Here is a 13,542-nt window from a genome sequence, read left to right on the forward strand (position 1 = left end):
GGCTCTAATTGTATACAGTAACTGTCAGAGTGCATCACATGTTAATGATCATCATGTCCACTTGTGCTCCAAACAACTCTTCTGCAAGGACAGGCTGCTCTTCCAGAACAAAGCTGGTATATTATTCATTTTAAATTAACAGGAAACCAAGGCGCATTCTAAATACAACTTGGCTGTAAAACAGGGTTACTTAAAGGGATCTGTCATGATTTTTGTGGTGTAGTTTTTATTTTCAAATTATACTGTTTACACTGCAAATAATTCACTCTACCATGTAAAATTTAATTCCTGAACCAGCAAGTGAATTTTTAATATTTTAATATTGGTGTGTAGGCAGCCATCTCAGGTCATTTTGCCTGGTCATGTGCTTCCAGAAAGAGCCAGCACTTTAGGATGGAACTGCTTTGTGGCAGACTGTTGTTTCTCCAACTCAATGTAACTGAATGTGTCTCAGTGGGACTTTGCTTTTTACTATTGAGTGCTGTTCTTATCAGAGCACAAGTCACATGACTGGGGGCAGTTGGGAAAATGTAGCCCCATGTCAGAAAAATTAAAAAATCTGTTTGCCATTTTGAGAAATGGATTTCAGTGCAGAATTCTGCTGGAGCAGTACTATTAACTGATGCGTTTTGAAAAAAAACATGGTTTCCCATAACAGTATCCCTTTAAAGGAGAAGGAAAGCTACAGAGGCATTTTATTGCCAATAGATTAGCTGCAATAGTGCAAGCTAGAATACTATATTTATTCTGTAGAATGTTTTACCATACCTGAGTAAACAGCTCTAGAAACTCTCTGTTTGTTTCGGATAGGAGCTGCAGTATTAACATGGTGTGACGTCACTTCCTGCCTGAGTCTCTCCCTGCTCTGGGCTCAGATTACAGTAGAGAAGGGAGGGGGTGGGGGAAGAGGAGCAAACTGAGCATGCTCTTGCCCAGGGCAATGAGGTTTAAGCTGAAGGCAGGAAGTCTGATACAGAAGCCCATGTGTACACAATAGAAGGAAAGAAATGCAGTGTTTCTTTTGACAGGGGACTCAGAGCAGCACTACTTTGGGGTTTTACTGGTATATTTAGATGGACCTTTCTGATAAGGCTTACTTAGTTTTAACCTTTCCTTCTCCTTTAAGCAAATTCAGTATACATTAGAATGTCAGCAGGTATGGCTCAGTATCATTACTGATATACCAGTGTTGGTAGTATTTCATAGGGATGAGATTAGTTGAATTAAGACACAGTTATTCTATTACAATATTTTGCCAGTCCCTTCTATTTTATATTTTTACAGAGTATGGACAGAAACTGAGCTCAGGGACAGACTAATCAGGTAAAATTGCAGTTCTCTTACCTATTACATTAACAAGGACAAGACAGGGGTGCAGTTTATCTTCCTCTGGAAGTAACTGAAAACGTAAACCCCTTTTCAAATGTGTCTCTATACAGTGTTAGCTCCATTATTTGCACTAATTATATTTACTATCCCACCAGGGTAGGTGAGTTTTCTACTGACTTTGCTTATCATTCAGTTCTCTTATAGTGTTAGTGTACAGCCTTTTTTTTACATGGTTCAAAAAGATATTTGATCTTCTTTATTTTGTTTATCTATAGATAACATCATATGTTTAAAGCAAGGAGCAGTGTCCCCCATAAGAGTACTTCCTGAAGTCAGTGTGAAGGTTTTCTTAATGTTGTGCTCACTGTATGAGGTGAGAGAGAAAAACCCTGTGGACAACGTCATTATGTAAATCATAAAGGATGAAGTGCATTTATGGAGAATTTAGTAATAACATGGAAATTGTCATACAGAGCAGTAGCAAAGGTTATAAATATGTCTCAGGTTCAAACAATTGCAGTTCTTGTGTACTCTCTTTTAATAATACTTTCATTAACCAATTATGTTGCTGACCCACACATACAATACGCGGAACCAACACGCAGAGATACATGCTGGCAGAGGAGCAATGTCAGATGCACCGCAATTTAACGATGACCAGAATTTGGGGGAGATCGGTCAGTGGGTCAGCCTACCCAGATTGCTTGCAAGGAACATCATGCCACCGCAGCAAATGTCACAGCAGATGCTGAGGGGTTAAGCACATGCTATCAAACACCTCCCAGTGCATTAAAGAGGGAAGCTGAAAATCTTTATGAATAAAACAAAAGGAAGACTTCCAGCACCCTCCGCACCGGGGCTCTCTGATTCTGGAGCGGAGTTTGTTCAGCCATGAAAACATCATTAGGCATTGGCTGAAAAAGTAACATCACACCTCTGGCTCACTAATTCACCTTGCCTTCCCTAAGTGCCTCTGACTATTGATGTTAAATAAAACAAGGCTCAGCACTTAACAGCAGACAAAGAAAGGACATGCAACACCAAATGGTTTAAAGCAGCCGGAGGTCTCGGATTGCAATGAATTGCTAGCCTTGATGGGAGTCAGAGGTGTCTGCAATGTGCTGCACTTGTCAGGGTAAAGAGCCAGCCGGGCTCACTCAATGTTATTGCTACTATGGGAAAGATCAATATGCTACTCTTCAACTTGGCAACAGCTAAAAAGGCAGATTTTAACGTTAAAATGTGAATGTACAGCAAGTTCTTACCTGGTAAGTAGTACAGAGGTGGTTTTAGTCCAAACATGACTGCTCTCCTTTTCCTTAGAATTACCGGTAACACAAAATGCTTAGAGTCCCATATTGCCCAGAGTGGTGGTCGGAAGCTGAGTTCTAAGTAGGGTGGCGGGGGTTAATTGGAGCAGATTGTCTCTGGGTTTGCTGCACAAGCTGAGTAATACAGCTCAGCACACTCCTCTAGCTGGTGTCCTTCCGTGTTTTCAGCTTCCAGCCCAGAAATGCAAATAATTACGAAAAAGGGAGAGGAAAAAAGTGGGGAGGGACAGTGGGTGTGTGTGTGTGTCAGAGCTTTTCTTCAAAGAATCAGTGATCTCTTCAGTCATCCAAACAACTCACGCCCCAAGCTCTTCATTCACTAATTTGAGTGTCAAGGGCGAGGGTCAATAGATGTTTCCAACAGGGCAAGCAAAGGAAATAAAAGGGGGAGGGGTTGTTACTTGGCAGTAATGTGTTGTTTTTGGCAACCACTTACACATACATATAATGCCCTTACGATTAAGTGTAATATATATATGTAAAGCTGCAGTTGTACAGCAAATTATAGCAGAAACATATAACAAAGCACTCAAAAGACCTCTTCCAAACACAGTAAAAGATATTATTTTTTACTATTATTCATCCAACATTTTAGCCTCCTTCTCTGGTCCTTTTTTAAGATCTTAAACAAAGTCTCAGAGGAAACTGTTGGTTAAATTCTGGAATTTGTTTTCTGTTTTTGTCTGTGAACTATGTGTTTTCTTTTACGGTCATATATAAAATGCTCATTATTAGGCCAGTGGCACACAGGGCAAAGGATTGGCATCTGCATGGAAAATGCAGGCAGAGAAAAGCAGGTGCACTCCCATCTGCTCCTGCTGTGCATTGACAGGCACAGCATCAACCTGTGTGCAGACACGTAACAGATTTTGGGAAGAAAATGTGAAAGTATGCATTTCTGTGATCTTTGTGTCTGAGAAAAGGTTGATGTTGTGCATTTGTATGGAGCAGATGAGGATGCATTGGCTTTTCTCTGGCTGCATAGTAAACATGCAGCTGCAGAAAAGCCAGTCATCACCCCCGTGTGACGCTAGCTTTAACAATACTAATTGAGTTTAAAAATAATATATTAAATATCCATTTTAAAGTATTTTTATCAACGTATATCTGCCTCGTAATGGCAAAGTCACATGTGGCATTTTGCAACAAAATGGCAGAAAACTCCTTGACATAGCGAATGCTGAGAATAACTGCATGTAAAAACTAAAATTGATTCTCAGCACCTACTATGGCAAGGAATTCTGGCATTTTGTCACCGTGATAAAACAAGAGATACAAAACACCATTTGTGTCAATGACCTAAGACCTATATTATCCATATAAATATATACACCTCCCCCCACCTCACATAGCTCGTCTACCATTCTCTTTTTACTGTTCTTGTTTATTTTCACTGCATTGTATTATAATTAAAGGAGAAGGAAAGTCCAAAGTTAGACACCCTCAAGTAGTTGTAATCACTTACCTGACACCCCGTGCCGGTGCTTCTTTTAGCAGAAAACTGCCCCGTCCTCTTCCGCTTTTTCTTTCTTCAAAATCCCGGGGCTGACGCTTACACAGTAGAGTGAAAAGGCTCGGTTTTTTTGTTAATGTTCTGGTTTCACTGTCCTGTGTTTGCGCACCCACATAAAGAAAGATGAAGCAGGAAAAAATTGCTCCATGAACTTGCTGAGAATAACCCATGAGCCAGGGCAGTTTTCTACTAAAAGGAGCACCAGCCTGGGGTATAAGGTTGCCACCTGTCCAGTTTTGACCCGTTTTTTTTGAAGGGCTGTTCGGGTCAAAATTGCCTGGTTTTCCAAATTAGGAAAACGGGGCAGGATTCCCTGAGATTGATGCCCCCACCACGTCACGGTCCTGCCCGCGCTGCATCATGGCCCTGCCTCCCCCCAGGAGTTAGCCAGGGAAAAGGTGAACCCTATCGGAGTATCGGTAAGTAACTTTTGGCTCCCCCCAGTGATTGTTGCCTTTCCTTCTCCTTTAGAAGCGTTAATAATAAAAAAAAAAAAACATGCAAACAGTCCAAAGAGAATATTAGCACCCACAGGTCTGTTAAAAGGTTTATATCAAATATTTCATATATTAAGATCTTTATCAGAAAAAAATAAAGGTCTCTGAATCTGCCCAAAACACTGACATAAACCAACACTAGATCAGTGAGCCCTGTTTCACCTTTTATAATTCATGTGTACATCTGTGTGTGTCTAATTTGTTAACTGATAAAGCACAGCCAGGTATATGAGTATAATAGGAAAAATTAAGCTTACTTCGGTCCTGGGTTTTAGGGCTATCGGGATGTTTAGCACACCCTGTCACAGACTAGAGAGATGAAGAGTAACAGGAGGAAGGGATTGAAAGAGAAAAGACACAAGCTCCCCCAGGCTACAATAACACAGGATCGGAATAAGAGCATGGGTAATGGAGGGAGGGATAGAAAAAAATGGTTTCCCTCCCTCCATCAATTTTCATGCAAGAATCATTATTGGCAAGTTAGGATTCTGGCTGCCTGACAGGAGATCTGTCTGAATGAATAAGAACGAGGGAGACTGCTGTACACCATACATCAGCTAACTATATTAGGCAATTAGCCCAGCCCTGTGTGAGGGGCCTCAGGAGGAATTCTACCTTGCTTTTGTGTGACACAAGATATAGCCAAAGATAGAAAATATGCCTTGCAAACACAATCAACATAAGATTGCAATTTCAGTTTTACTCTATGTTTACAATAACGAACAATAAACTTTACTGCGGTAGTACAATCACTACCAATCATACAGTCTGGAGAGTCTGACCAGAGGGAACTGAGCGACCTCCTATTCAAATTATTTGTATTTTACATAAAAACAAACATAACATGAGTGACCCAGTATAGTCTTCCTAACTGTATGTAGGGCTCACACTACCCAGAAGTTTTCAGGCACCTCCATATAATGATTTTGTCACACAAGGCATTTTCTCTGGCCGAGACACTTTCTCTGGCCGCAAAGCCATGGACAAACTTTTCCCATCCACCTTGTGGTCTGTGCAAATCCACAACCCACCCACTGACACGTTGAAAAACCACCTCATGTGACATTAGCCATAAAGTGTACCTCTCATACTCTTCTCGTTTCCATGCTTTGTCCTTCTGGTGTACTCCAGTGGTTCATGAAGCAAGTGGTGACTGAGATTCACGCCTATTTTGAATCCCAATCCTTACATGTGTCCGTAGAGTTTACAATCCAACTCCCTACTACATTTACACTATGGTCAATATTATAAGGAGCCTCTGTGACATACATGGAGTGTAGAAAGAAACCCTATTTCTAATCCTTTCTAATGCTCCCTGTGTTACATCCTAGCTCTTTCCTAGAATATCACATACCAAAACCCCTAGTGTGGTACAACCTGTATTAATAAAACAGAAGAAAAGAGATTGAAAACATTTTTCATCTACTGTGGAATGTCACGGGAAAATTAGGCTTATGAAGGAGTATCTTTTAGGTTTCTCCAAAAAAACAATGACGTATGAGTAGGTGAGTTCAGATGACCAACAATAATTTCTGTCAGTAAATAATGTTTCCTCCTGTGCATGATATTTCTACTTTTGTGTCTACTTAAATGTGTTTGTGCAGGCATGGCCAAAAGAAGAAGAAGTGAGCTTGATGATGTGAGTTGAGAACCACATCCTGCAGTATGCTGTCCATGACCACAGACCATTAAGTTTCAGTTTCCTTATCAGTCTATGTGGCTTCCCTATATGGCTTAGCCCATTACAGATACATTTGACTTGGATATATGAGCAGAGATGTAAAAACCTCAGGCTCTAGTAAGTCACAGCTTGTTAAATACTAAGGTAGGTCTTGTGTGCTACATTACATCCTCTATATGATAAACAAAAAGCTTGCTCCATGGAGTAAACTTCTCTCATTGAGGAGCAGCCATGTGTAATATGAAAGTCTTACTCACAACTCCAACAAGACACAAGAGCTTATGAACTTTCCTTAAGCAATGAATTATGGCATATGTAGTGCCATCACTTATTCACCATGGTTTTCTGGTTTCTCCACTGTCCCCCAGACCTGAATCAATTAAGGTGTTTGGATTTGTTGAATTAAAGTGTGTGTTATCCAGCAATTCTAGATTTACTGCCTGTATTACATCTGACGTGACAAGTTGCACATAAAAATATTGCAGCACCACTTAAAGGTGAACTCTGCTGGCGATACGACATCAGCTAATTCACCAGAAAAAACAGAAAAGTTTATTTGTTGGGAATAGCAGCCATATCATGGTCAGCTTAGAAAAAAAAAACACTCGCAAAAATAGTCACATTTTGCAGTACTCACAGCAGAACAAACTCTGGGCATTTTAAGAAAACACTTCACTACTGCCACACAAGTGCCAAGAAATGATCTGCACTAGAGGACAGTTAACGCTCAACCTTTGTATCCAATTCATCCCAAATCAGCTAATTGGGGTTAAGGTTATCACTTTTAGCTTTCCTTCATCTCCCTTCTGCTTTATACAGTTCTGACAAAGCTTGGAAGTATGCTTAGGATCATTATTCTGTTTGCATCACAAGGCCTGCTTAATAAGTCTTTCCAAAGAGCTAGCACAGTATTCATCAGTGTCAGAAAACAAAGGGGACATTAGGTTAGTGGTTTAGAAAAAGCCTAATGTGTCACTGGCAACTGCCATCTCCTCCTGCTTATATGTTGCTTATAAATACTAAAAAGTACATTTATCACCTGACCAACAACATACAAAACCATTTAGCAGTGGCTATACTACTTTTGGCTCAGCCTTGAGTATGAGTCTGATAATTATACTTCACCTGAATGCCACAAAAAACATTGGCCTATATCATTGGAAAGCCAGAAACAGCATGGGGGAGCTCTGTGTCTGTGCAAGTACCATATGTGCCTATATAGAGCCACCATTCAAAACTACTGCCCTCTGGTGCCTATATGGTAAATACTGTCCTGTGGAGGGAATATTCTGTGATTATGTCCAAGAATAGCATGGATTTTGCTTTGTTTGGTCAACTGAAAAGTCTGTCAGCCTAAATTGGACATTTGCCCTTTGAAAACTCTTCTCTGCATAAGAAACCTGAATAACAGCACACAAGCTTATCTTCTCACAAGGGCTTTAAAGTAACTTGATTCAAAGGTTGGGTTTTAGTTAAGCAGGGCACTCAAAATTAGTTTGAATCCAAATCCTAAAACAAGTGCTGCCTCTTGAAGCACTAGCATTACATCTGGATCAAAAGAGATACCGGCACTCACCATATTAGCTTCATATAATCCCCCACATTAACTCTTTTCTGTTCTTCTGATGACGGTTTAAGGAGACTCGAAACGCGTTGATGTGGGGTGATAAGGGATGAGTGCCTCCAGTACTTTTGGCTATATATATATATATATATATATATATATATATATATATATATATATATATATAAATATATATATATATATAAAGAAAAATAAATACAAAATAGTAAAAAAAATAAAAAATTAACATGCAAAATAAATAAAAAATAATTTAAAAAAAAATTAAAAATGACCATGCAAAATACAAATAACCAAGAAACAAAATAGAGGAGGAAGAAAGAAAAAGAGCAAAAGCAATGAGTAAAAAATTCTAGGTAAAAGGGTCAACTATACATGCGAAAAAGTTAGATGTTGTTTCCGCCCAGAAGCTTAGTGAACTGACTCGTTGGTCATCATCCTAAATTGGTAATATTGTCACAAGTTAATCGGCTTTCATGCCTTTGTTATTTCATCACTTATCTCATATGTATCGATCATTTCACTGCTGTAGTCACTGTCTGCACTTAGCTCCATTCGTATATATAGTGTATCAGAGTGTTAATATTTTTTCTTCACCACGGTGAATTGGCCACCATCATTAATCTGGATGGTATACCCACCTGTTGTCAGCCTGGATGTCACAATCATAATCCATCATTCGACTAGCGCATCACCGGCGTCCATACACCGAGTGAATAATTCCATTCCTCTCACCTGTATTGTAATAAAATTACTCGGCGTGTGGACTTGACACCAGGGACTGGTTCACTCAGGTGGTATATACACCCTCTATCCCTAGGGGTATCTAACCAACCTGCCATTCCTCAGATAGCAATATATCTAAGCATAAAACTTCACCAGTAGATGTGCTCCTGCCCCAGGCCCTCAGCACAAGGGAGCGGACAAACGGTATGTAGGAAAACAAAAAGTTGGAGCAAGGCACTCTGATAGGTTAATCATTGCTGTATCAAAAATGACAAAGTGTTTATATAATCCTAATGTCTCAATTGTACCCTAACCTTTTAGTTTGTAAACCCCATTGTACTCTGTAATCCTTGTCTGTTAGCCACCATTTATTCCCTGTTTGCTATAACTGCAGTAAAGCACTGCGTATCTTGACAGCGCTATATAAATAAATGATGATGATGATGATGATGATGATAGGTCACACATAGATCAGACTGATGATAAATAAAAATATGAAAATGTTATTTATATAAACATCTCATGCCTGACACATTTCGTGTCACTAGGACACTTAGTCATAGATAGTCCCCTCTTATGTCGGTCATGGTGCACACGCATCCATAGGTTTACACTAAATTTCGTCCACAGCATTAAAATGCGCTCAGGGTTTTTTACTCTCCATGGATGTTTAGACTGAACAGAAACAGAAGTCTAACACTCCTGTGTGCGGAGCAGAGAAAGATGGAAAGTTGTGGCAAACACAAAAGAGAAAGGGAAAAGAAGGAAAAAAGAAAAAAGGGGATCAGAGAAAAAAAGAACAACTTAAAAAAAGGGGAAAAAAAACCCAAAAACAACAGAAGAACAAATAATGAGAAAACTTAAAAAAAAGGGGGAAAAAAAACATTTTTTTTTTAAAAAAAAAACACACACACACACATATATATATGTATATATATATATATATTTATATATATATATATATATATATATACACACACACACACACACACACACACACAGTAGTAGAATATAAATAAATATCAGAAATATTTTTTCCAATTCTAAAATATAAATTATACAAGTTATTAAGTTTTGTTATAAAGCTTTGCTCCCAGTAGCAGCTAGGTAAACTAGATTGCTGACTATGTAAACAGTTACAATTCATCACATTAGTTAATACATTGCTCATCAGCTGCAGACACTTCAGCCTCAATTGAGAATGCCCCTCCAGCTTTACTAAGGGCTCTTGCTTATGAGCGGTTGATGCTGTGCTCCCCTGCGTTCCATTTTTCTGCGTTCAGCCGCAGGGGAGCCCAGGAATAGACGCATTCGATTTTTTTCAATGGAGCTGTACTCACACAGGCACGTGTAGGCGCCGAACGCAGGTTGAGACGCAACATATTGCATTTTTCCTGCGTTCGGCGCCTACACACGCCTGTGTGAGTACAGCCCCATTAAAAAGCTTAATGTGTCTATTCCTGCGCTCCCCTGCGGCTGAACGCAGAAAAACCGAACGCAGGGGAGCGCATCTTCAACCGCTCGTCAATAAGAGCCCTAAAGGCTCCCAAAGAGCTGCTGAGAAAGTATAGAGAAATTCCCCACCAGAGGTGCACTTCAATTGGGGAAGCAATACTGTTTTGCCAAAATTGCTCTTAGGGAGCAATATGCTTCCCATACTGAGAGGGACGTCACATACATGACAATAATGAGAGAGGTGGGACTCTACTCATTGCTGCCGGCATAGGAGCTCCCTTTCTGCGTGGGCAGGATAGCACTCCCTAGAAACACTTGTGAAAAATACAAAATAAAATAATGACAAAATAACAATATTTGAGTGATACTATTTGATGTTTTGTAGAGTTGAACTGACATCAGAACTCCTCTTTGCCATTAAAACCAGGCATCATTCAGTGAAAAAAGTTGGATCTGTTGTGGATGGGGCTTGAGGTGGCAAAGCTGTGCCTAAAAGCTGAGGGTGAAGATACATTGCTTACAAAAACACTAATACCCTATACTCAAACATAATACGTTTTAATTATATTTCTTTCTCCTTTTTGTGTTTAAAGTGCCAAACAGCAATCAATCTGATTAAATTCTTATTGCAATGCAATTATAAAACAGTCAGTCACTAACACATACAGTAGAGAAAATGTTTCTCAGACAGATTCTCAGCCCCTCCCAGTGATACTCGTATGTGGAAACAAACAATGTTTATAACCACAAATCCACCCCCACACTGCTGCTTACTTGACTGGATATTCAAGGAGGGGCCAATGTCATCAGTATCATCAACCCCTTAGAGAAAATGGCAAAAACATACATTTAGGTATTATTCGCCTTTTATAATGAGATTTATACCCCACGGTACTCAAGGCCCAGTAAGCCTTAACCTAACAAAGGCATGGTATTGGTCATGTCAGGGGGTCTTATGGTGACCATACATGTTACAATTTTTACATTTTTTTCCTGTGACCAATGGTGTGGTCCTGGTCAGCTGGATCTTTGCGTCAAACGGCCACCCATGTGCAGGACCAAATCAGCCATATCAGAAAGGTTGTTGAAAGGGCCCCATACACAGGCCCCTAAGATGCCAACTCAGTCTGGAGGAGCCAAACTGTCCATTTATATTGGGCCTGTGTATGACCAGATACTACAAAGTGGTAGTCCCTTTCTTAAAACATTACACAATGCCATATTACAGAGCAATCCTCGGAATTGATACAGAAAAGCCCCAACTTGCCCGTGAGCTTAGTGTTCTTAGTCTTCTCATTGGCTCCCCTTTGGCAATTCTGCAGGACACATGGAAATCTATGGCACATGGAAAAGTTCTATACTGCACATGTGTGCCCAACCCAGAAGAGGAAGAAGATAATGGTGCAGTACTCAGCAAGGTAAGAGCCTAAGGTAACAGGTAAGCGATTAGGATCACTCGGGGGGTCGAACCACTTTGCACGCCTCTGTGATTTTACCTTTCCCTGTCATTGAAAAGGTTTAAGTAATGTATAATGGGAAGTTTCCCATTCAGCTAGTGTTAAATGTCAGTTTTAGAGCTTCCATGTAACCATTTCACATATGCCCTCATTCTATCACTTTCTTTAGTTTCTTCCCCATGGAATTTGCCATCCTTATTAGTTTCAGGCTAATCTACCAATCTACCAAGCCATCGACACATTTGCCCAACTTCATTTTTTCCTTTTAATCATTCATATACATCTCAAATCCAAAACACCTGGCTCCCCCCTCAGGCCATAGTATCCATGATCAAAACAATATTTAAATGAGCATTTACTTTGCAGTGAGCAAAAAAACACATTGCCATTTTTTTTTACTCACAATGCAGTGTTTCACCCAGAATTTGTGCCCACCTGATGCATCACAATGAAAGCAATTGCAACATATTCTAAGTATGGATTAAATAATTTCCAAAGTATGTGAATGTGTAAGGGTCATGTTTGGGCACATGAATGGTGTCATCGCATGTAGTTTTGTGCCTGGTAAGGTGGGACCACCCTTGCACCCATAAATGAGGTTTTAGTCTAACAGAAAATTCTCTCATAGAAGCAGCAATTAATTAGTTTGATTCTTTGAATGCATAAACTGCCACAAATACAAATGGTTGTGCCTTTTAGACAAGATGTACTTGGGTCTATGCAAATGAAAATACTTGAGCAAAATAGAAAAAAGGGTGCTATATAGTTGTTATTAGCCTGCCTCTATTCCTTGAATTGAAAATTCAACTGCATGCTCATTAGATGCCTAAAGGAGCAGGTAAGGAGGTGAAATGTGTTGGCACATATTCATTTCATGTCTAGAAGAGCTTTGAAAAACCCTTTCTCCCTCGCACATGCTCCCCACATCTGCCCTTTAAAATCAAGTATCAATCCCCTAGCAACAGCCACACAAAGTAAACAGATTGGAGTCCCGCCTCTTCCCCCCGCATCCTGGCCAGGACTGGTCTGTAATTACAGGTTTATTGCCTGTACGGCTGGTGTGTAATGACATGTTTGCAAATTAATTTTTACAGCTCCTGCCATTATCATATACAGTGGAGGAGGTCTGACCATTAATTACCTCGGTTGCACATTTAATCCCGGGGAATTAAGAAGGGCTGTAAAAAGAATGCCATCAGGAAGCAGATGCAAAGAATGTACTAATCACAAATCTGCAGTCAGGAAATAAGTGTTCAGCTTCTGTGGAATTAACTCTTTGCTAGGCTGTGACGCAGGGAATTTTACCACAACAGGCAGTGTTCAGCCCTGCAGAAGTTGTAACTGACTGAGCATGTTATTGGCAGTATGTGGATACCTTCACCACTTGTGGGGTCATGTTAATTACATCCTCATTCTTATTAGCCTGTTTATATTCCAGACAAGCTTCGCAGTTACTGATCACTGAAAGTTGCAATTACACTGCTGCCACGTAAATCATACTTTTGAAAGCATATGCAAGATGATGACGTGCTCAACTCACCGTAAAGCTTACACTTATGGAAGTGTTGGCTGCTTGTACAGAAGACCCTTCCCTTGTAAATATGTAAAAAAAATCCAGATGTTCACCAATAATTGAAGGTGATTTGTTTACCCCATATACATATCCAATACGGGTAACGTTTTGGGCCCCTTGATAAAGGCTTGATAAAGAGTGGTCCAACACTTTGCACTTGCTATTTGTGTAAAGCTGGCCATAGATGTAAAGATTTTTAAAAGATCTTTTCGTTATCGTGAGACCAAGATTAACTTGAAACGATCGTTTAAATATACGATTTGTCCATCAACTAAAAAGACCATTTCAAGCGATATTGTCTAGTTGAAGGCAGGAAAATTGAGGGTTGCTGTTTGCTTGACCCTGCAAACATAGATAGATTTCACTGTGACCGATGACATTTTTTTAACCTGGCCGAT

At 39.8% G+C, this 13,542-nt stretch overlaps 1 protein-coding gene across 4 annotated transcripts in view; it reads right to left on the minus strand.

The window, feature by feature from the left end:
- gse1.S (Gse1 coiled-coil protein S homeolog) overlaps nucleotides 1-13,542 on the minus strand; it is a 311,558-nt gene that overhangs the window by 88,262 nt on the left and 209,754 nt on the right. The window contains exon 1 of one of the 4 annotated variants that reach the window (XM_018240436.2): nucleotides 2,595-2,871. The exons of 2 other annotated variants lie outside the window; for them this stretch is intronic. In XM_018240436.2, coding sequence (XP_018095925.1) covers nucleotides 2,595-2,631 — 37 coding nt within the window. In that variant the 5' untranslated portion in view covers nucleotides 2,632-2,871. Of the gene's footprint in view, nucleotides 1-2,594; nucleotides 2,872-13,542 lie in introns of those variants that run through there. One more of the 4 variants, XM_018240441.2, reaches the window with a different exon arrangement.

Source organism: Xenopus laevis, chromosome 4S (genome assembly GCF_017654675.1).
Source record: "Xenopus laevis strain J_2021 chromosome 4S, Xenopus_laevis_v10.1, whole genome shotgun sequence".
In the NCBI taxonomy this organism is placed as follows: Eukaryota; Metazoa; Chordata; class Amphibia; order Anura; family Pipidae; genus Xenopus; species Xenopus laevis.